Genomic DNA, 25,412 nt, shown 5'->3' with positions numbered 1-25,412 from the left:
TCTGAGAGGTAGCTATGGAACCTATATAGGGTCTCATGGCAAAGGTTGTAGTCTCCAAGTTTGTTTAGGAGGATTTGATGTGATACGGTGTCAAAGGCCTTTGACATATCAAGAAATGTAGCAGAGACTAGTTGGTTATTATTTTTAAGGTGGTTTATAGAGTTGGTGAAGTTAATGAGTGCTGTACTAGAACTGTGTTTTGGTCTAAAACCATGTTGTGTAACAGAAAGGAGTTTATTTTGGCAGTGGTCAGTTATTTGCTTGTGCATACACTTTTTTGTAGGATTTTTGCTAGGGGTGAAAGTATGGCTATCGGTCTGTAATTAGAGATGTCTTTTCTTTATGCAGTGGAATAATATGGGATATTTTCCATATGGTAGGTACATATTGTTCGGTAACAGAGAGGTTAATTAGGATTGATATGGGATATGAAATAGATGGGGCAGCTAATTTTAGAAACTCACCTGGTAATTGGTCAGCGCCGAGGATACATGGTTTCACTTTAGATAGTAAGTTTTGTATATAGCTTGTTTGGATGGGTTGTAGTTTAAATTGGGTTTGTTGTGGGCCAGATGGGGTGGGTACAGACAGGGGTAGGGTAGAAGTGTTATGTAGTAGAGAAGTTATTGATTTAATAAAGTGGGAGTAGAATTGAGATTCAATAGGTTCTGTAATATTATTGGTAGTTGGAACTGGGGTAGTGGGTTTTCCTGGTTTTAGTAGGTGGTTAACTGATTTCCTAAATTTTTGTGGATTTGTTGCATATTTTGTTTGGCAAGTTAGAACGTATGTTTTTTTGTCTATTTTGATTTTTTTTTAGCTTGATTTCTTAGTTGTTGAAAAGTGATGAGATTCTCATGACTTTTGTTAGAGAGATATAGAGACCATGCTTTATCTCTTAATCTTAGTAGTTGTATTGTTTCTTTTGCTAGTCATGGGAGTGACATGATCTAGTTGCAGGGTTTTTAGGGGAGCCCAGTTCTGTTGTTTTAGGAGGGTCTGGAAGGTAGATGGTGAGAAGTGTTTTTTATTTCGGATGTAGCAGTAAGTGATATTACCACAGTTATTTAAATTTTTTCTTATTAGGTATGCTGGGTAGTGATCAATAAAAGTGTCTGGTAGGTAGCTGGACTCATAGTTAATGTTAGTTTTATTTGTTAGAACTCAGTCCAAGGTGGAATGCCTATTTGTATGCTTGTCTATGCGAGTAGGGAGTTTTATGTTTTGATGGAAATTATATAGGTTTATAAAGTTTGTTGGTGTGTTAGAGAAACGTGAGCCAGTTCAGGTTAAAGTCACCTAGTATTATTGTTTCCTGGTCAAAGCTAGTGGAAGCCCATTCCAGTATATTATCAACTTTTTGTAGATTGTTATCGGGGGGGTAGATAGCAATGATAACTATTGATTTGTGTTGATTTATATTGAGCCTGGCAGTTAGGATTTCAGAGTTAGGGAGGTTTGGTGGACTAGAGTTGAGTTGAACTAATTTGAGGTTTTCTTTGTATAGGATGGCAATACTTACACCACGTTTAACTAATCTGTCCTTTCTAATTATGCTGTACCCATCAAGGAGTATTTCTTCAGGGGTTTTAATGGATTTAAGCCAAGTTTCTGTTACAATAGCTATGTTTAGGGAATATATTGTCATGGCTGCATAGAATTCTTCTGTTTTATGTACATCCATCTGGTTCCTTGTAGATCTATCCGTACATCCATCCACCACCTCCTTTTCCCCATTTTTTGCACATGATGTCCCTTTGGATATGATTCAATTTAATGTTACTAATGTTTCAGGGCGCAAATAGCCATTTTTTTGCAGCTAGATTATTTTTGTTGTCATGAATGCGACTCTTAAACAGTTACACATGTTGTGTAATCTCTGATCATATGTACATTGAAGTGAGTCTTATCTTTTCTGTTACTTAGTATGTTTTGCAACACAGACTGTGGCTGAAAAGGGCCCCTACATGTTAATTCACCCATTTATCAAAATGAAATAAAACATGCTTTAGCAAAGTATATATTAGAAACTCTCTGTTCTCTCATTCACATTTCATCCTTCCTCCTGTCCTCTTTTTTTGTTCCTCTCAGTAGCCTTCCATTGGTCTGTCTGATGGCTTATTCTTCAAAGCTTTACGTCACTTGCTCAGAGAAGGCAAAGTTCAAATCAACCCATATGCTCAAAGCTTTATATTTATATAACAGATCTGTTTTATTGCTACCAGTGGAAGAAGCAGGCACCATTCATCTCCAAGGGTGAAAATCATTGTCTTGGTGCTACTTGGATAATCTTCATCTTTCCATATTCACACAAATTGTCTGCTTAGGTTTGAAATGCTTTAACATCCTCTTTATTAGTCACATAAGGTCGTTTTTATAAGGAACATAGAAAGAGTTTGTGATAAATGTATGTCAGAGCCGATATGGCTCTAGGACTGACCCATGCGGCACTCTAGTACTAAAACACGTACACTCCCCTAAATAGGACATGTACTCATCCATGCACTTTCAGTCATGATGTCAAGAATTTGTGCAACTCAGCAAATTTGTGAAAAGTCTGAGTTTGCAAAACTTGTTAATCAGTTTTGTATGATTTATTTTGTCAGACAGTGAAGAAAAAAAATCAAAGATTATATCTGTTTGTATATTTTCATTCAGTGCTCTAATCACGTTGTTTTAAAATAAATAGTTGCAAGTCGTTATACACCTCTGCTGTGTGTATACATTTTGGTGTATGTTCAGCATGCCCACAGTGTTTAGTTCTCCCAGAAATGTGTCCAGTACCAATCTCTCTGGGACCTTCTGGCACCTTTTCTGTGTTTGACCACAGGCTTATTGGCCTTCAGTTGGTAACTAGACTTTAGCACCCTTGCTTTTGTAAATTAGATTAGTGACCACAACCTTTCAGCCATCAATAATAGCTTTTGTGTAAATGAGTGTTAGAGGTTTTACCAGAAACTCCATAAGTGTCTTTAAATCCCAGTTTGTAGGACTGTGCAGACCAGAAACCTTGACAAAATCTAACCCACTCAAAAATATTTTAACATCATCCTCACTAAGCTGTATAGCTCCTTCAACTCCTGCCTGTATTAAAAAATGTATGTCTGATCTTGCAGATATATAAAAATGTTACAACAGATGGTGAAAATGTCTTCTTGGTCATTGACTTTCTTGTAGTTGTCAGTGGTGAATTCAGTCACCACAAATCTCTCTCTTCATTGCTTGGTATAATTAAAAAAAGAACTTAGTGCTTACTTGACTACTCATAAAAACATTCTTGTCATGTTTTCTCTCATCCTGTAGATCACCTTGTTTTATCATCATATCCAGTCTGTTAATTTTTACTTTACTGCTTCATTGTTTTCCAGTTCCCCCTTCTTCATCAGTTTGTTATAGACAGTCATCAGCCTTTCTTATAGGTAAATATTAGGCTATCAGTCTGCAGGCTGTTACAAGCCTTACCAGAGGTCATAATCAAACCCTGTACTTTGTATCTGTGAGGTTAAAATGTTAACCATTATGGCAACTGTACTCCCAACATCAATGCCGTTTTTATTTATTTTTATTTTGTTTATTTATTTACCATTTGTTGACTGGATTATCCCCTTTTGGCTAGTGGACTCTTTTCAGGGGATACTCAATGTGGTATTTGTACTACTAGGTGAAATTTGAACAGGATATCAAGGAACTTCCATTGCTTTTTGTGATAGGTGCCCTGGGATCTTTTACCTGAGTTACCATCAATTCAGACAGAAGGGACCTTGGTTTTAACATCTCATCCAAAGGATGGCATGCTCAGAAGTGCAGTACCCCCACCTTATGCTGCTTTGCAGTGTCAGCAATCCATCTGCTTGGTATTGGAATAAAACCCACAGCCTTTTGCACCAAAGGCAAGCGTATCTGTTGTGCCACTGACACTGTTGCTGTCCTGTAATCCAGGTTGTCCTTTCAAGCTATCACACAGTTCACTTGGATTCGTATCTTTAAATAATTTGTCACTTAATTTACTCAGCCTACTGAGAGCTTTTTATAGTTGACAATCACATTGTACTTCTTTGGTGGGCCAAATATGTTGTCTGTGCGAATGTGTATTTGTAGTTTAACCAAAGCACTGTGGTGATCCAAATGAGGCAGAGAAGATGGTAATTAATGTTGATACTTTTCAGCGTGGTTTGGAGCACATAACCTGTCCAGGATATTGTTATACTAAGCTGAGTGGAAATAATATTTCTTAAATAATTATCCTTAGTAAAGGAGCTAAAATGTTCTTTAAACCATTTGAACTTTCCACTGTTGTCCACTTTGAAGTTAAGGCCATAAGTGTAATTTATATGTCTCTGTAAGTCTGCAGTGTTGGATCTGAATGTCCTGTAAATGCCAGCAGTAGGCATACACACCTGCCCTTTCATAATAGTTACCAAAACACAAATTATCAAGTTATTACTGTCATTTAAACAAATTGATTGTATGACATTTATCTGTTGGTTTACCAGGATCATCACACCTTCACCTGTTCCTAGAACACAGATATGTTTAGTGCCTTCAGAAGGTGAACACAACTCCACATCTGTCATCCAAGTCTCAGTAGTGATTGCCACACCTATACTGTGTGTTTCTAATGCTTGTTTTTACAAAAGCAACTTATTTAAGTTTCTGGTATTTATTAATGAGAACACTAAGTCATGTCCTAGGTTAGCTCTGAGGTTAGGTCTCAAAGCCACTGGACCAACTGAAATTTTGACTCATCATCATCACTTATATTTTTCAATATGATTATGCTCAGTATCCTTGTAGTCACATGTGATACGTGTACACCATCTCAACCGAACTCACTTTGCATGATTTGGAAAATAAGAAGTACATGACCATGAACCCCAGCAAAATTAAGATAGTGACCCTCAGACCTAGGCAAACTGATTCTACTTTTACAGCACTGGTGTACTTAAAAATGTAGTCATGTGAGCTAATTTGAATTTAGACTACCATGAACAAGTAAGATGATAAGGGACTCTAACAAATTTATAAGTTGTCTGCAATGATGTTTCCAGTCTAATTCAAAATGTTTTGTCAACTTCATTAATAAGTCTTCTTAACAGAATATATACCAGAATGGCTTCAGGCATGGATCAGTTATCTTATGACAACAGACTTTACAGTCTTTGGCCTATACAGCATTAAATAGTGCTGTCTGATACAAGAGAATAACTTTATAATATTGGTCTATACAGATTTAAATGATATTGTCTGATAAAAGCGTTTAACTTTGCAGCCATGATCTATACAGCATTAAATGGTGTTGTCTGGTACAAATGTATAACTTTAAAATCTTGGTCTATAAAGCCTTAAATAGTATAACTTCATAGTCTTGGTATGTACAACTTTAAATGGTATTGTCTGATACTAGTGTATAACTTTACAGTCTTGGTGTATGCACCTTTAAATGGTATTGTCTGATACAAGTGTATAACTTTACAATCTTGTATATACAGCTTTAGATGTTGTCTGGTACAAGTGTATAAGTTTACAGTCTTGGTTTATACAACTTTACATGGTATTGTCTGATACAAGTGTATAACTTTACAGTATTTGTGTATACAGCTTTAAATGGTGTTGTCTGGAGCAAGTGTATAACTTTACAATCTTGATGTATGCAGCTTTAAATGGTATTGCCTGATACAAGTGTATAACTTTACAATCTTGGTGTATACAGCTTTAAATGGCGTTGTCTGATACAAGTGTATACCTTTACAATCTTGGTCTGTACAGATTTAAATGGTGCTGTCTGATACAAGCATTTAACTTACAATCTTGGTCTGTACAGGTTTAAATGGCATTGTTTGATACAAACACTTAACTTTGCAGTCTTGGTCTCTGCAGCTTTAAATGATGTTCTCTGATACAAATGTTAACTATATACTTTTCATCTGTACAGAATTAAATGTTTGATACAAGCTTATATCTTCATGGTCTTGTCTATACAGAATTAAATGCTGTCTGATACAAGTGTATAACTGTACAATCTTGGTGTATACAGCTTTAAATGGTATAGTCTGTTACAAGTGTATAACTTTACAGTTTTGGTCTATACAGCTTTAAATGGTGCTGTCTGATAATGTATAGCTTTACAGTCGTGGTCTATGCAGGTTTAAGTGATGTCTAATACACGCATTTAATTTTTACCGATTGGGTATGTACAGCTTTAAATGGTGTCTGATACAAGTGTATAACATTGCAATCTTTAAATGGTGTCTGATACAAGTGTATAACATTGCAGTCTTTGTATATACTGCTTTAAATGGTGTCTGATACAAGTGTATAACATTGCAGTCTTTGTATATTCTGCTTTAAATGGTGTCTGTTACAAGTGTATAACATTGCAGTCTTTGTATATACAGCTTTAAATGGTGTCTGATACAAGTGTATAACATTGCAGTCTTTGTATATACTGCTTTAAATGGTGTCTGATACAAGTGTATAACATTGCAGTCTTTGTATATACAGCTTTAAATGGTGTCTGATACAAGTGTATAACAATGCAGTCTTTGTATATACTGCTTTAAATGGTGTCTGATACAAGTGTATAACAATGCAGTCTTTGTATATACTGCTTTAAATGGTGTCTGATACAAGTGTATAACAATGCAGTCTTTGTATATACTGCTTTAAATGGTGTCTGATACAAGTGTATAACATTGCAGTCTTTGTATATACTGCTTTAAATGGTGTCTGTTACAAGTGTATGACATCGCAGTCTTTGTATATACTGCTTTAAATGGTGTCTGATACAACTGTATAACATTGCAGTCTTTGTATATACTGCTTTAAATGGTGTCTGATACAAGTGTATAACATTGCAGTCTTTGTATATACAGCTTTAAATGGTGTCTGATACAAGTGTATAACATTGCAGTCTTTGTATATACAGCTTTAATTGGTGTCTGATACAAGTGTATAACATTGCAGTCTTTGTATATACAGTTTTAAATGGTGACTGATACGTGTATAACATTGCAGTCTTTGTATATACTGCTTTAAATGGTGTCTGATACAAGTGTATAACATTGCAGTCTTTGTATATACTGCTTTAAATGGTGTCTGATACAAGTGTATAACATTGCAGTCTTTGTATATACTGCTTTAAATGGTGTCTGATACAAGTGTATAACATTGCAGTCTTTGTATATACTGCTTTAAATGGTGTCTGATACAAGTGTATAACATTGCAGTCTTTGTATATACTGCTTTAAATGGTTCCTGATACAAGTGTATAACATTGCAGTCTTTGTTTATACTGCTTTAAATGGTGTCTGTACAAGTGTATAACATTGCAGTCTTTGTATATACTGCTTTAAATGGTGTCTGATACAAGTGTATAACTTTGCAGTCTTTGTATATACTGCTTTAAATGGTGCCTGATACAAGTGTATAACATTGCAGTCTTTCTATATACTGCTTTAAATGGTGCCTGATACAAGTGTATAACATTGCAGTCTTTGTATATACTGCTTTAAATGGTGTCTGATACAAGTGTATAACATTGCAGTCTTTGTATATACTGCTTTAAATGCTGCTGTCTAATACAATGGAAATGCTTAGGATTTAAAAAAAAGGGATGGTATTAATAAAACAACTTTAATGCTTATTTAAAATACATAATCAAACCAGTTGCTAGTTCTCAGAGAGAGAAGTTGCCGGCTTGAACAAGCTAATTAATCATATCAAGTTAAGCAACATCTAGCTTCAGAGCTACGATTGATAATTTATATAGTAATATATGTTTTCTGTCGTCACAGACTGTTTGGGTGCAAGCCCATGCTAGATTTGGCATTGTATCGTATCTCATCTCACACTCCTGTTTTCAACCATTGACTTCCTTTTTTCTTTTTACTGTTTTGTGTATATTTATTAATGTGTGACTAAACCATAGTCCTTTAATGATGCATTCTAAATTTTAACTCACTTTTTTCTTTCTCAGGTTATAATCTGAGTAATAAACCATTACTGATCTCACTGTTCTGTGTTGAATCATGATAGAGATATGCTGCAGTTTACAATTGTAGATGAGTCTGTCTTCATAGTATAACAAAATAAAATAAGCACATCTGCTTATCCGTTTAATGGTTTCTTTTGAAACAGTTGAAGATGTAAGCAAAAACACTGGCTTTGTTTTTTATTTGTAATATAATAAAAGTGAATTTTTAAAACTCAGTTTTGGACAGCCAAAAGTCTTTTGACATTTTGATAATTTGAATTAATTGGCATTCGCCATATAGCGAGAGACTGTTTTAGTTCAGTTGACTTGGTCTTTGTACTTCTGTGTAGTCATTTACATTTTAACACCATTTTTAGAGTGAAAACTGGAGAGAATTAGCCAGTCTTTCCACTCAGACAGGCGATTTTGTGTTTGCCTTAGGGTTGAACTCATGGCTGAATAAGGTCCCATAGACCATTCCACCCACCCAGTTGACATGTTAGCTGAATCTTTAATGGGAACTACGATAAAAGTATTTTCTTGTTTAGTGTCATTATCAGTGATTCTTCTTTTGCTGTACATTTAGGATTCAAGTCACATGTTAAAACCCCTTTTTTAAAACCGTCATTCAGGTGCTGACTGGAGTTTGCTTGTTGTCTTTTGCTGACCCCATACTGTTGAGATTTTTAGTGGCACATTTAAGGAAAGATGGACACATGTAACAGTATGACTGTCGCTTCAGCTGTGCAGCCTGTATCTCCAGTGTTCTAGCAAGCCTATTTCTACTGTGAACTCTACCCACTATAGCATCTTCACCTGAATCTCCTTAGACCTGTCAGCTGTGCAGCTGTGCAGCTGGAAAGAGAGAGAGGAGCAGTGTAAATCATGACAGCACTTAAATAATCTTGAAATCTGGAATGCAAGGGAAAAATACAAGCATGTTTTGTTATGCTCTAGCTTATATTTCTTTTCCTCACAGTGCTGGTGACATCATAAGTGTTGACGTTTGTTTAAAAAGCATTGTTCTTGTGTAATGGTGACACCACCTGCATTAAGTGTACTGATTTATTTTGTGGTGTTTGTTTTTGCTTTCATTTTGGATCATTATCCATTTTGTAATCCATCTCAGTGTTCAGCCCTATGTATCCTACTACTGTCCAGCCCAGCACCATTCTGTGCTCCTCAGTCACTCCCTCACTGTACCTATCCCCAATGTCTGGTATACCTTGCTTTCTTAAGGCAGGTAAGACAGCACCATTCAGTAACTGAAGGCAGAAAGAAGAGTTCTGTAAAGTTAAAGAACTATGGTAGCACCAAAAAGCTGGCTCAGATGAATCTGCAGTATGCTGTTGGCCTAGTTCTTCCCCCAGTTCTGAGCCTTCTGTCTTTTTTTTTTTTTTTTTTTGACTGTGTGCCCACTGCCTTTCCCTGCAAGGCTTCTGTATGTGTACTATGCAGAACCTCCACCACAAAACTGGAGCTATAACAAACGTTGTACTACCTGCATATAACAGGGTATAATACTTATGCTCCTGAAAGAAGGAAAGATCATAAACAGAGTAAACCAGTGACTGACAAGCTTAACAGATTTGGTTTGAAAAATGCAGTTAACAAAGGCATGAAGTGCTCAGTTCTGGACACATTTAAGATACCTGTCTTATTACTGTAAACACAATATAAATTTGATTAAACTATTTTTGCCCTTTTCATTGAAAATATTGTCTTTAAGCAAGGTATATGCTGTCTTCTGAAGCCTGACTTGTCATACTTTTTTGTTTTTGTAAACTATCAGGCCAAAAGGAAAAAAATGCAAAGCATTGTGGTTGGTGTCTTTGGGACTGTTTGGCACCCAGGAAACTTGTTTGAATCCCGCCATTGCTTTCCTACTGGTGACTGAGCAATCATGTAACCTGTCAATATTTCAGTACATCCAGCTACAAAATTGTACAAACCGTGAGTTTCTGGAGCATAATCTGTTGTATTTTAGCTAATTTATTCCACGTAGACTATTGAAATGGTCCGCAGTTTTTCCTAAGGTGAAAATTAAAGTGAAGGCAGATTTATGTTAATCATATTGTCAGTCATATTACTAAAATATGACTGCAAATTAACATTCCAGAAATAAAAGGTATAGTTGACTTCAAGACTGGTTTTACTGAAATATATGTTTCAGGGTACTTAAATTCATTTGTATTTCTCTGTGGTGATTGCTTATATATTGTGTGTTTATTAGATGTTGCAAAACCTTGGGAAACTCTTGGGGAAATAATCTTTCTTCTCTCTGAACTCTCTAGGTAAAAGTACTCCAGTAAACCTACCTGGGTCTGCAGAATCCACCAAGTCACACGATACTTTCCAGCCTTTTGGTGGTGACATCAGTGACCCATTTCAGAGTAAAAAAGGGTTCAGTGATCCCTTTAGCAGCAAAGATCCTTTCGGTCCTTCCTCCTCAAGTAAAACTTCTAAAGGCTCTTCCTTGGGTTTTGCAGACTTCAGCTCTGTAAGTTAAGATCCATGTGCTGTCTTTCTCCCTCAGTTTCTCTCTTCCCTCCTCTCTTTCGCTTGCTTCCTGTCTAGTCCACCAATCTCTCTGTCAATGGCTGTCCCGCTCATTCTGGGTAGCATTCATGCCTACTGAAAATTTGCAGAGCATCATCTTCTCTAAAACCCATGCTAACTGTATATTTTTCTGCTTTAATATTTGGTGGACAGACCCTTCTGCTTTAGCAAAGTACTATTAATATATGCCCAGTACAGCTTTAAAGATATTTAACTCATTGTGCTTTCTTAAAGTCTGTAAATTTGTAGAGATTTTTTTTTGCATTTTTAAAAGCTTCAAGATACTAATTTGCACCTGTTTTGTGCATTGTATTTATTTTATTTAAAAAAGTATGTACAGAAAAAAGACAATTCTGCTGCAAATACACTGTTATATTGTGTAGCTTCTGTTATGGAATTGCATATTGGTAATCTAAGCGGTTGGAGATGGCAGAACTAAACTGGTGCAGGACATAAGTGGAAAACATCGCTAAGGAGAAGACTTTATTAATAGTAGTATTGCCCATTAGTTAATGTGCTAGCTATAGTAGAAGACTTCACAGGTTCTAGTATCAACACAGTGAAGCAGTCGCATCACAACATTTCACAAGTGTCTCCCAATGAGCTGCAGAAGCATACATTCATGAGAAACACAGAACTTATTTTTCAACAATAAAAGGGAATTAAACTGATGTTTTGGAAATGTGATCTTTTCAGAATAACAACATATCCACTGGTATGTGTCCGTAATGAGCTACACTTAGGTTTGCAGTATTTTCATTAATTCAAAGACACATTCATGTTTCTATTTAATTAAAAAATGCATTTGGGGATGCACATGGCAAATTTAATGTACTCTGTGATGGTGGAGCTCACAGCTTGAGCAACAGTTGTAGCCAAAAATCTGAAAATCATGCATAATTTTGAATCTTTTTTTTCACTTTTAAAGATGAAGTTTTTGTGCTAGACTCAGCATATTTCGAATTGCGTTCTTTTGGAGTACAAGATTTTCTAGTTTTGATTGCTTTTAGAGTATGCCTATAACTTTGCTGTTTTTCATTGTTCATTCAGTGTTTAACCAAAGCCTGCGGAGATGTTGCCGTGCCTCAGTTGTAACACTTTTTTCTTCTCTAATTGGGGTTAAGGGGTGAAAGTCAAATTTCTGTAGCTTTGGCCTGAGAGTTAATACAGCTGTGAAGTAAGACACCTTTTTTTTTCTCCATTAACTTCAGCTGATTTCATGTACCGTTCTGTTTGCCTGTTTTGGTAACCCGCTAGAAACTACTAGATGTAAATATACTTTTTTCCAGGTGTGACACAGGAGGATGCACAGTTGAAAAGGTAAGATTAACCAGTGTGCACTGTGTTATCACAGCTGCATGGTATAAGTGAAACCATGAAAAGATGTGTAGTACTGGGATTTAGTTGTGGTGAGTACCGCTACAGAAGTGTGTTTGTCAGTAGCATCAGAAAGTTCTCCATGAGATGGGTAAGCACCCAACAGTTTTGAGCTGTATATTTTTGTTAATTTTATCTTTCATTAGTAGTAGAGTGAACAGGCCGTGGTGGTGCAGTGGTTAGCATTGTCCCCTCATAGCGATTCTCGGCTGGAGTGCCTTCTGTGTGTAGTCTGCATGCCCTCCCCGCGGTCGAGTGACGTTTAAAGATATGCAGGTAGGTGCGTGCATGAATGTGTGTGCCTTCTTTGAAGGTTGGGCATCTGGCTGGCACCTCGGCACCGTAAAAATCCACTGCCACTCATTAGCGGACCGGGGTTTTGCTGTGGCGACCCCTAACCGGGAAAAGCCGAAAGACATTACTATCAGTAGTAGAGTGGACCTTAAGGACCGACATTCAGCAATAACATTAATACAAAGCTAAATCAGGTAGCATAATAGAGTAATGCAAACCATCATCAGGGAGCATAAAAGTAAAAGGGGTGTAGTAACCAAATCTGCCATTGTATTATGAACGCATCTGCAGTTACAAGTTTCACCAAGGTAATATAAGGTTAACCAGCTCTGCTGCCATACTGGGAAAGCAAACAACTTAGTGTATATATATATAACATGTGGGGACTGCATATATATCCAGCTTTTACCAGTACTGCATCTGCAGTGTGTATTCTATTGAGAGAGAGATTGTAACTTCGAGATTATTTAAGGCAAGAAGATGCTTTATATTACAAGCTATTGAATTTCATGTCTTGATTCCAGAAACAACAGAGTTGGAGCGATGATGTGACCTCGTGAGATTTCAGAATTTTATTTAACTGCAGTGGTGGTAATGTGCCTGAAGCAAAAGGTTTGCATTATGGTTGCAGACTTGCTGATGATTGAAAGACGTGTATTTATTTATTTATTGACCGGGAAATTCCACTGGATCAGAAACGTATTTTCAGTGGAGGCCCGGGGAGAAAGGCTCCACAAGCATTACAAATTATCCTTCTTATTAGTAGACACTGCTATTCCCTTGTTGAAGATTTGATTGTGAATCTACAGACCTTGTTTTAGAGTTTTTCGTAGCCTTTCGGTGTTAATAGTAGAAATTGACTTGAATGGTGATGGGTGCTTATTTCAGTGTAGGTACTGAGTGAATCTGTTTTTGTTAGTTAGAAATGCACAGGTATTTCTGCAAACTCTGTTGCCTTGGCCAGAGAAAGGCTGAGGCAGGTCTAGCACCTTCTCTAAGAGTTTGAAATGGCCAGTGTTATTATTTATTTCCAGTTTGATTACCGGGGAAGTCTGCTGGGACTAAATTACCTATTTTCAGTGGAGGTCTGGGGAGAAAAGCTCCAAGATACATATGCAGTTCAGATACAAAAGATACAAAAGTATAAAAGATACATTATATAGAACAGTTACAAATAAGAACATTCAGTGTCACGCATAGTCAACAAAATTAATTGTGGGTGATCTTAAGGGTTATACAGTTTCATTTGAGCAAACACTGTTATATATTAGTTGTGGAAACAGTTTACATACATACATTTAAGTAAATGTGGATACACTTTACATGCACACATTTAAAGTAAGATACTATTTACAAAGTTGAGTCGTGAAAGTAGCTATAAGATTTGCAGAGAGCTTAGATACACTCATAAGGAAAATAGCTATACACTCATAAGGAAAATAGCTATGGGAGTTATAGAGAGCTTAGGAACCTGAGAGAGCCCCCCCTGGGGGCATAAACTTAGAATGATTAGGTAGGGTAAAGGCAGGTACATTTCCATTTAGTGGACAGTGTTTGAAAAGCTGGGTTTTGAAGTTTTCTGAGTTTGCTATGGTTCTTAGAGTGGAAGGCAGAGAATTCCATTTCTTGCCTAGTGAGAAAGAGAGGAGAAGTTGACCAGCAGGACGTTTAGGTTTGTGGATAGCAATTAAGTTTTGATGTTCAGATCTTAGAGTTCTGTTGGGGGTGTAAGGGGGAAGGATATTTGTTATTGCTGGACATTTTGTTGGATGAAATACAAGTCTGTGTGCAGCGGTGAGTTGGAGGTAGTCTAGGTAGTTTGGGAGTTCAAGCCAATTCAGGAATAGTAGGGTAAGGCAATGATTGGAATTTTTGGATTTAGTGGCAAATTTAGAGATTTTGTTGTAGCAGTTTTCTAGTTTGGAGGTGATAGAGGAGGACAGGCTGGTTAGGAGAGGGTCTCCGTATAATAAGTAAGGAAGTAGATAAGTAGTGGCCAGAGTATGCCTAGTAGAGTAGGAGAGAAAGCAATTTTTCCTGTACAGCATACCTAGCTTTTGGTGAGTTTTCCTAATATTTTGTTGAATATGGATATCAAACTTGAGGTGTTTGTCAATAATAATGTCAAGTAGTTTAGCAGAAGGAACCACTTCTATAGGTGAATTGTTTTGACTAAGGACTTTGAAAGAATTTTTGTCGTAGGAGTAGGTCTTTGTGGGAGGGAATAGCAGAATTTTTGATTTATTTGCATTGAGAGAGAGAGGTAGTTTTGTCGCATCCAGTTTTCAGTTGTTGAAAAAGCAGTTTGGGTTTTAGTCAGCAATTCACAGAGGTTTAAGGCAGAGCAGACTAAGGTTGAATCATCTGCATTTTGAATGATTTTGGCATCAGGAATAGCAGTGTGAAAGTTATTGATGAAGATGTTAAAAAGCATAGGCTCAAGGATGGACCCCTGTGGTACGCCAGTTGGGGTCGGTAAGAAGGAAGATATGGAGTTCTTCCATTTGACTGCCTGAGATCTGTCTGATAGATAACTGGAAAACCAGGATAAAGTGTTTGGTGAGAGATGGAGGTTTGAGAGATAGAGAAGGTGTTTGTGGGAAACCGTATCAAATGCTTTAGACAAATCAAGCAAAACAGTAGAAACCAAGTGTCCTGAATCTCAGGCTTGATTGACAGTTTCTAGGAAAGAAAGTAGAGCGGTTATAGTGCTATGGCCTGGGCGGAAGCCATGTTGGGTAGGTGTAAGAAGATTGTTTTGGGTCAGGAAAGGCATTGTAGGTGGATGCACTTTTCTAGGATTCTGGAGATTGGTGAGAGCAGAGCAATAGGGCGGAAGTTTGAGATGCTGGTGTTTTGGCCTCATTTATGAAGAGGAAGAATATAAGCTGAGCGCCAGAGTTTGGGGACATATGATTCCTTTATAGATCTGTTAATAATGATGCTGATTGGGAGAGCTATAGCATCAGCAGCACATTTTAGGAAGGAGGAGGGAATATTGTCAGGAGCATTAGAGCAAGGTTTAAGTTTAGACAGAAGTCTTTTTATAAAGTTAGTGGAGACAGGTTTGAGCTCGAACATAAGGGGAGGGTTATTAGGGGAGTTAGAAGGGGAAGAGTGTGGGGCTGGAGGATTATTGTTGGGAAACGTCTTGGTCAGGTTAGAAATAGTTTCTATGAAAAATTAGTTAAATTCAGAACCTAGTTCAAGGTCATATTTACTTGGGTCAGGACAGGGATTATTCTTGGACCCTGGATTCAGGAGTGAGTTTATTGATTTCCAGAATTGCTTGGGGTTTTTATTGTTATTAGATTGGAGCTTGATATAGTAGGATTTTTTGTCGTTGGTGATTAGCTGTTTTGCAAGGTTACAGAGCTGTTTGTATTGGAGAAAGGTATTGGGCAGTTTATTGTTTTGGTCAGTTTGTCCCTTTGCTGCATAATTTGTTTTGTCTCTTTGGATAGCCAAGGAACTGTATTAGTTTGTATCCTTTTGTTTCTTGGAGGGGCTAGGGAGTTTAGAGTGTCTAGGAAGACAGAGTTGAAGTAGTCTGTAGCATTGTCAAGAGGAAGGGTATTTAAAATTTGCCAGTTCATTTGTTTGAAAATGTTTGAGAAAGTTGTGGGATGAAGCTACTGAGGTTGCGAGTGTGAATGTATTGATGCTGGTGTGGGGAAGAGCTAGTTGAGCAATGAATGAAAGCTGGGAGGTGGTTGCTAATGGTGTCAGGAATTGTGCCAGAGTTGGTTATTTTATTTGGATTGGAGACTAGGATCCAATCTATAGTGGAACCAGAGAGATTTATTTTGTTAGGTCGGGTGATGGAGAGGATTATTTGAGTAAAGTTATAGAGGTTAATGGATAGGGAGGGAGAGGGGCTATTGACTTTATTCCAGTCAATATTTACATCTCCTAGAATGTAAGTTTTGTAGTTAATTTCAGCAGAAGCCCATAGGAGAATATCTTCGAGGGTAGAGATATTGTTACCAGGTGAGATATATAGGGCAATGATGCAGATAATTTTGTGTTTATTCATTTTTAGTAGTCCAGCAGTCACTTCAGTGTTCTTGAATTTAGGAATTGGAATTTGGAGGAGAATTAAGGTAAGAAGGTTAGAGTAGACTAAGGCAGTTCCACCACCTTTTTTATTTAGTCAGTTGTTTCTGAGAGTATGAAATCCTGGGGGCAGGATCTCAGAGTCGGAGATATAGGGTTTGAGCCAAGTTTCGCTGGCTAAGAGATATGGTTGGTTATGGCTTAGCCACGCTTGAAATTGGTGAACTATGTTGTTAAGACTCTGAGCGTTGATAGTAAAGATTTTTAGGGTGTTGTGGGGGGAGGAAGGTGATAAGGGGTAGGTGTTGCTAAAAAAGGGACTAGGACCAGGGTTGAGATGGATATTTCCAGTTTAGACTAGGTTGTTAAAGGAAATATTCTTTAGCCATTTTGGTTTGCAAGTTATGAGTTTAGGTAGATCTAAGATTAGTTTAGGTGTCAGTATCTTAACTGTGCTGGAGAAAATTTTAGGGTGCAGAGGATTGGGCTGAATGAGCGAATAGGAGATAGAATGGTATTGAGAGTAAGATTGAGGGTGAAGGTGGGTTTGTATGGTGGTTATTTTTGTAGGTAATATTGGACAAGCATTGGAGGAATATGAGCTAGCATAGTATAAGTTAATTAGGAGCACAAGGAGGAAGCAGTGGGCCTGGAGGGTGTAGCGACTTAAGGAAAGCATATATGAGCAAAGGGAGAATGATATGTGTAGATTTGGAGAAGAGAGATGGCTATGAAAAAGAGAGGGTTTAGAAGTGATAAAGGTTTTCTAGAAATATAGGAAAGAGGAGGGGACTTTAATTGCTAAGGAGTTAGACAGAGTCATGAGTTCAAGTGAGAAGGCTATAAGTAGGAGGAGTAATAAGGGAAGAGCTCCTATTGGGTAATTAGGCTGGGAGGGTGGGGACAGTGAGGAATAAAGCTAGGCATGCTGGGGGCGGGTGGAAAATGGGGCAGGGTAGGGGAGCGGAGTGAGCCCGCAGTGCGAACGGAGTGGGAAGAAACACCCTGGATGCTTTACAGGCTGAAAACAATCAGTCAAAGTCAGGTTGGTAACTTGCAGGTCAGACTGGTTAACTAGTAAGAGCTCACACTATGAAGTTTATCAGCTTAGCATTTCTGTCAGGACCCAGGTTATAAAAAAATACAGAAGGGGCTAGCAATGGGTTCCAGTTAAAGCTTTACAAGAGTAGGAGTATTAATGCAGGAAGGGCAGTTGGTAAGCTGAAGGGAGGGAAATATATTAGTGACCTCTGGGATGTGCAAATATCCATGATTCAGGAGGTAGGATGGAAAAGCTTTAGTTATTAAACATACATTGGTTGTAAGGAGTCCAGGCAGAACAGGGTTCAGAGTTCTTTCTTAGGTAGTGCACACTGAGAGATGGCGAATTACTGTGGGTCCTCAGCTGTTGTTCCGTTACCAGGGCTTTCTAACCTCTGCAAAATAAAGCAGGTAAAAATGAGGTGTGGGTCAGAGATAAGAGAACACAGATAAACAGCTGTAAGAGAGGACAGGTCTGGCAGCATACAAGCAACTAAAATTAGTTAATAGAATTGAATAGGAGTAAAAGACAAAAAATGGGAGATATGAAGGAGGGAGCTTAGGTGAGAGTGCAGAGAGGGACTAGTGCAGGTCGTGTGCATTCAAGAATAGAAGGTATGGTAGGGAGAGAAAAGGGTAATATCACTGGTCAAGAGAATAAAAAGCTTGAAGATGTGTGAGCAGTAAAGCAGTAGTCAGGCAAGGATAGGGGTCAATGACCTGGTGGAAATCTATAGCAGCAGATACAGGAATAGACGGAGAGCAAACTATTATCCCTACACTTTTAAGAACAGAACATTAACAATTTGCTAAACCAGTTACAGTGCAAAATAACATCAGAGAAATAAATCCTCACCTCAACATGTATTATAGTACCATTTAATTTAGCCACAGCTTTTAAGAACCTTTCATTAATCAGTAGGTAGATAGGATTCAGTACTTTAAAACATTTTATTTTGTTTTAGTTTTGCTGGCTGAGGACTAAGACTCAGTGCAGGAAGAAGTATACACCTTAATAACCGTGGCAACACGCTTAAACAGTGTAAGCAGGTACAGATTATACTCAGCCGCGCAGTCCCTTTGCTGTCCTATAGTGAGTGTAAACGGCAGCAAGAAAATGGCATTGAGCAAGTGTTTTTATAGTGACAGTCACTTTCATTAAGATGCCATGCTGTTTTTTTAATTCTTTGTTTCTACTTTAGTTTTACTGGCTGAGGACTAGGAATCAGTGTAGGAAGAAGAATACACCTAAATAACCATTGGCAAAACACTTAAACATTGTACGCAGGAACTGATTAAACTCAGCTGCACAATCCCTTTGCTATCTTATAAAGAGTGTAAACGGCAACTAGAAAACGGTATTCCCACTCCATTGTGAAGACATGAGGCATCGTGTTTTCCAAATATAAGCCTTGCAGTGTGTAAATGTAACTAGTACACTAAAAACTACTCTTTGCATTTACCCTTGCTTGCTAAGTTAGAATACAGGCTGAACATTTAGAGCGAGTCCTATTGATGGCATTTTAGTTCAAAGAACATAATAGCAATGTCAGGAAAGGCAGTTAGCTGATCTAGTTTGCCAGCAAAATATACAGAATGCAACAACACCATTTAATGCAGAACAGCAATGTATAGGTAAGCTACTACACTAAATTTCTAATCGTTGGACATTATCCTTGCAGGCTCGGTTACAATACAGGCAGGACATTAAACATGGGTCCCATTTTCATTACTTTAGTTTGAGAAAAACATATTAGCAATGTCAGGTATGGCAGTTAGCAAGCTAGCAGTATGCAGATTCATAAAACACCATTTAATGCAGTATAGCAAGGAAACATTTATACAACAGCATTGAAGTAGCTGAAAATAGCTTTTGCACATCCACAATGGGCTTAGGGAGCAGGATTGGGTAGAAAATGGTGTATGACGCCAAACGGGAGCTTTAAATGCTGCAAAGGCTTATGGGAGCTCCCCAGATCACCCAAAAGCCAGAAATCACGGGAGACTGGAGATTAGCTTAACAGCACCATGGATGCTTTACAGGCTGAAAACAGTCAGTCAGAGTCAGGTTGGTAACTTGCAGGTCAGACTGGTTAACTAGTAAGAGCTCACACTATGAAGTTTATCAGCTTAGAGTTTCTGTCAGGACCTAAGTTAGAAAAAATGCAGAAGGGGCTAGCAACTGGTTCCAGTTAAAGGTTTACAAGAGTAGGAGTATTAAGGCAGGAAGGGCAGTTGGTAAGCTGAAGGGAGGGAAATATATTAGTGACCCTTGTGATGTGCAAATATACGTGATTCAGGAGGTAAGATGGAAAAGCTTTAGTTATTAAACATACATTGGTTGTAAGGAGTCCAGGCAAAACAGGGTTCTGAGTCCTTGCTTAGGTAGTGCTCACTGGGAGACGGCCAATTACTGTGGGTCCTCAGCTGTTGTTCCTTTACCAGGGCTTTTTATCCTCTGAAAACGGCTATTGCACATCCACAATGGGCTTAGGGAGCAGGATGGGGTAGAAAATATTAGTATTTCCTCTACATAGAGAGTCATATGCACAGTCAGACGGATCTTTGTTTAACCTTTTAATAGTCCCAAAGAGCAGAAATCTAGATACTGTACCATTGGATAGAAAGTTTAAAGCTGTGAAGATGTTTGCTAAAGTTATCTGCATTCCTTCCATTTTAGATTTTCAGGTCATTTCCTTTTCCGCATGTCTTAATTTCAGGATTTTTGTGGTGGGGCAAACGAGCATTGAAAAACTGTATATACTTTCCAACTTGAATGTGCAGGATTTCATTTTGCTTGCTGACCATTTCATGTGGTAGAGGCCATGTCTGATGTTACTGCTGCCTACTTTATAGGATACCATTGCTCAGGAGGTGTTCATTTCATGATGAGCATTTCCTGCCTGTAATAGCTGATTAGGGAACAAGTCCATGTTTAATAAGACATTCCAGAAGACAACAGAGGACCTTTAAAGAGTGTTCTGCTCCTACTACTAACCCCCCCACTCACACATTTAGGAAAATGAATAAGTCAGAACATTAGAGGAGCCACATGTGTATGACTATCCTGTCCTTCTTGGTCTTTATGTAAAAGTCCCTTAAGAGTACCTCTCCCCATTTAGTCCCCAGCAGGCCTGCTGTAGGGTGCACTATACCCTGGGCAGTTCTCCAAGTTTTGTCAGTGTGGAAAGCCGTCAGCTTGGACAGATGAGTTCTTCGTATCATAGAAAGAGTATATGTCTGAAAGCTACTAGTGCCTCCTTTGTCTTCCTCTGAAAGACCAATCAGGAGGAACTACTGGTACTTTCCTAGTCATTCCAAGTCACTGAGGCAGTAGAGTACTCCATCAGAGGAACAAGGAAGCAGGTTCTAGTTCTGCCTGTTCCTGGTTTGAGTACTACATCAGAGGAACAAAGAAGCAGGCTCTGTTTTGGCCTATTCCTGGTTCGAATATTCCATCAGAGGAACAAGGAAGCAGGTTTTACTTCTGTCTATTCCTGGCTTGAGTACTCCATCAGAGGAATAAGGAAGCAGGTTTTATTTCAGATTATTTCTGGTTTGAGTACTTCATCAGAAGAACAAAGAACCAGATTCTACTTTGGCTTGTTCCTGGTTCAAAAGAATTCATGGAAGTAACTTCATTCCTAACTTTAATTATTGGAAATGTCACATGGCCATAGTGCTTCTGCTTTTCCAGGGATTTGTATGGCACTAGCTGACATGATGGATACCTGTTGGCACATCTACATTTCAAAAACATACAGGCTGGTCCAGGGCCTTAATTTGAGTGGGCAGCACTGTCAGTATAAGGTGATGTGTTTAGACCATTCTTCTGCTCACAAGGTCTTTGCCAAATCCTTTTCTTGTCCTTGAAAGAGAAATTTATGTTTCCTAATGCCATTGCTTCTATATATAAGTTGATATTTGATTTAAAGTGTAAAAATCGGGCTTTTCACCAATCTTATTGGCCTGATTTCAATTCTTCATTGAAGAATGACAAAGTATCGTTAGACTTAAGAAAGAATGCTCAGTTTGTCATCCCTTTTAATAATCTTTTTTTTATACACAACTTATAGTTTACACTTATTTAACTATTACATGTAATTAATTTTTAACCTAAGTTTCCTTTCTACCTGTCAAGTAAAAACTAAATGCCAAGAAATGCATAGTAATATCTTTTGGGAAGTCATCCATCTCTCATAACTATCATATTGTCAACACACCCCTTAGAGTTGACAAAGTAGTCAGAGACTTAGGGACACAGATAGTAATCTAGCCTTTGACCATCATGGGTCTACAGTGGTGATGAAATCATTGTATGTTGCGCAATGTATAAACAAAGGTATGGCATTTAAGTCCAAGGAAGTCATTGTTCCACTGTATTTGGCATTCATCAGACCTATCATTGAGTACAATGCCCCCTTTGGTATGTACCTAACCAGGCATATCCAACAATTGGAACATCCACATAGGTTCCTCACTAAAAGAATACAGGGCATAAGTAAAAATGTCCTATGCAGACTGCCTCAAGGCCCTATCCCTGTATTCTGTCTCCTACAGGCTTTTGAGGGGAGATCTATGTCTGGCTTATAGGGTATTGTCAGACCCCACTCTGATGGACCTCCTGCATATCCACAAAACAAACAGCACCAGAATTACCCATTCTAAAGACTTAAACCTTACCTGTGATATAAATAGGACCTACTGGAGAGAGAAGTCTGTATCCCAGAGACTACCCTGTCTATGGAACAGCTTTCTAAAGACTTCAACCTTGCCTGTGATATAAATAGGACCTACTGGAGAGAGAGGTATGTATCCCAGAGACGCCCCCGTCTATGGAGTAGGCTCCCATACATGTGAAGTAAAATTCAAGTGCAGCTTGGACAACTGGATGGGAAACTGGAAATTCATAGGTTCATAGGTAGGTACTAGGCTAAAGGGCCAACGTAAGCCTAGCTAACAAAGTTCCCTGGCTTACGCCACCAAAGAAAGTTATTTTCCTGTGCCACTGTCGAGCAGAGACACAGAATTAATATACATAATTATTATTATTATATATATTATATAATATAATATACATAATGTACATATTCTGCTATTCTTTTCCCATTAACTGCTATAAATATGCAGTTGTGTTATGGAAATATGCCTATGTGAAGGATGCAAACAATTTTGTGACTATTGGCGATATAAAGGAAAAGACAACTTACTCCAAGGTCTCAATTTCCTTTGCTCCATTACAAAATTGAACATATTTCCATATTAAAATTCTCAGTAGTTTTCCGTTAATCCCTGGTTTGGCACTTGTATCTCTAATGGACACAGGTGACCTGTAAATGGTTCATCTTCATGGCCCAATTTTACACTTATCAAGGATATCAGAACTTGTCAGAGATTTGGGATGCATGGCTAGGCTTAAAAAGGCCCTTGTGGTCGTTAGCCTAGTAAACACCTGTGAAACTAAGTAGTTGAAATGTGGACATTTTGCATAGATTTTCATGTTCTCTGTCAGTGATCAAACTATAATTTTGTATTAATGAAAAACTTTGTTACTTCAATATTATAGCACATAACTTGCCATACTAGCAGTGCCTCTTAATTTTCAGGTTGAACATTACAAGCAAAAATAATGTATTATTGTTTGTAAACAGTATGCTTTTATGTAACATGGCAATGGCCTTATGTACAGTGCAAGAGATTTTTTCTACAACAAGGTATTTCAATATGTGTAAGTCATTGCCTAAATTCAAGAATAAAATCTCAGACTCAAGTGGATAGCTTCAAAGAGAAATTTAAATCAAATTATCATGGACCCCTCCTAACATGGACCTGGATTTTTATGTTGTATTCAGTTATTGTATTTGAAGAGCTTGTTACTTTCTTTAGAAATTTTCTGCAGACTGTTAAATTTGGTTCTATTACGCTTATTTATTAGTATAACTTTTCTTTGTATGCTTCTGTTACCTGTGGTGTTAGACTTTTTATTTTTCCCCTGGCTACGCATTTAAAAATTTAATAAGAAGAAATTTGATAAAAATAAAATTGTGACTTTCTCCCCTTGAAGAGGACGCAGAAACTTGTGGAGTTGGTGTCTTCGGTTGTGTCATGGACAAGTATCCAGACCTGCCTTGATTTTCACCTTCTGGGGCAAATGGTAGTAACATTGTCCAGAGTTTCACTGGCTTTCATTCATGTGTAATTTTTGCAGTTAATAGTTCACTGTATTGCCTGCAGAGATTTATTTCCATCTCAGTTCGTACTCCCACTGTAGTTCTTTAAGTCTTGCCTGCAACCTGTGATAGTTTCTTTCCTTTGTGCCCCCTTCTTCAGCACAGCTGTTAATGTCAAATGCATCTCAGGAATGATGGGGAGCCACTTCATGTATGCCATGGTCTAGAGTTAGTGGAGGTTGCAGGAAGAGCATCTGTACATCCATCTGTTAAAGCTGAATATAGAAGTTTAGTCCAACAGAGACTGCAGATACTTCTGAATCCTGAACATTTTCTAGTGAGTTTTGGCAGGCATTAATATGATACCTGCACAAGCTGGACTGTGGAGACAACAGAGGGATGTGCCCCCTGCCTTCTTTGTATTGCAATCAGAAATAAAACTGGAACCAATGTAAACCCACTAATAAACGATGCAGACCCTGGAAAACGGCTCCAAGTCCAAGAACGCACCACAAAAAAGCACTAGCAGGAGCAGCAGTATATTGTTTTTATTTCACAGAACATAGTGCTTTCATCTTTTTTCTAGTAAGTAGTTTTTCCCTCCTGCTCTGTAATTCTCTCTCTAAAGTGCTTAATTAGAGCACTGTGACTAATGCAAAAACAGAGATCAAGTGCTGACCCAAGAGAGAAGTACAAGCCTGCAGAGTCTCATTGTGCCTGTTAATTTAATTTATCCTTCTGCTGGATTGCATGATCCCCTACTTTAGTTCATAGTAAGCTGTATTTTATGCAGTAAAATTACTGATAATGAACATTTAAACACTCCCCTCATTGTAACTCTTTTTACTGCAGTACAATGCAAATGCAAGGCAGTTGGCTATCTTGATCAATATATCACTTCATCTTTTTTTTTTTTTTTTTTTTATATGCTGCTGCTGTTTTTTTTTTTCCCAAGATGTGATGTATCTTTATATTGTATTTAGAACTCAACTATCTTCCTTTTTTTTGCATTAACAATGTTCATATGTCTGTTATGTACTTGGAGCTTTTCTCCCCGGGCCTCCGCTGAAAATGGACATGTATCCAGTCGGACTCTCCCGGTTAACAAATGTAAAATAAAATAAATAAATAAATAAAATAAATCTTCATGTCCGTTCATATGTCCAAGCAACATCTCTCCTGCCATTCTGTACCTCCAAATGAACACATTTCATTTGCCTTTCCTTCCCACTGCCATCATCCTTACAATTCAACAGTGCCAAAGCATCCATTCCCTTTATCTTGCTCAGCTGCTTCACATAATCCAACATTTGCAGAAACCTTTGTAGCTTGTCTCTTTTAGACTAAGATGAAGTACATTTTTGCTTTCCTTTTAAAAAGTACAACTTTAGAATCTCTTGAAACAATGGGTTATACTTTGGCGTATGTTGTCATTTTTCTTCTATGGCAGCTGAAAACGTTTCATCTGCTGTGTGGTAGTTGCTGAGAAGTCAAGATCCACGTACGCAAGTCTTCCATCCTCTTTTCTATTTAATAAATTGCCACAGCTGCTACAGGATCTGCTGCTTCTCAGGCCAAGTCACATATTGAACCAGAACCAGTCTTGGTCAAGCATATGCTGACACCACTCATAACAGCAGTCTGTGGGTTGTTGAGAATACATATCGAACACTTAGAGAATCTACGTCACTATGCCGTCATGTTTTTGACAAAATCCAAGCACTGGAAACCTTCATCTTTCAAAACTGCACTCAGTTTCAAATTTCTCCTCCTTGCCTTGTCTGCCAGTTTAACCAACCTCTGTTAAGTATAGATTAGTTGACTGCTTAGTTCCATAGACAACTATAGGACATCTACCAGTCTTTGCTGAAAAAGCATCATGGCATCATATTGCTCTCTAAGAAAACTCACTAAAGTCATTCCTGGATGATTTGAGCTATTTA

At 37.9% G+C, this 25,412-nt stretch overlaps 1 protein-coding gene across 2 annotated transcripts in view; it reads left to right on the top strand.

Moving 5' to 3' along the window:
• Positions 1–25,412, top strand: part of EPS15L1 (epidermal growth factor receptor pathway substrate 15 like 1) — a 3,892,050-nt gene that overhangs the window by 3,678,104 nt on the left and 188,534 nt on the right. For both annotated transcript variants that reach the window (XM_044090736.1, XM_044090735.1), the window contains one exon: positions 10,267–10,472. In XM_044090736.1, the coding sequence (XP_043946671.1) occupies positions 10,267–10,472 (206 nt within the window). The remainder of the gene's footprint in view (positions 1–10,266; positions 10,473–25,412) is intronic.

Source organism: Protopterus annectens, chromosome 13.part0, assembly GCF_019279795.1.
Source record: "Protopterus annectens isolate FY-2018-M chromosome 13.part0, PAN1.0, whole genome shotgun sequence".
Taxonomy (NCBI): domain Eukaryota; kingdom Metazoa; phylum Chordata; order Ceratodontiformes; family Protopteridae; genus Protopterus; species Protopterus annectens.
The sequence above is the reverse complement of the archived record's forward strand: the minus strand, read 5'-3'. Positions and strand labels throughout refer to the sequence as shown.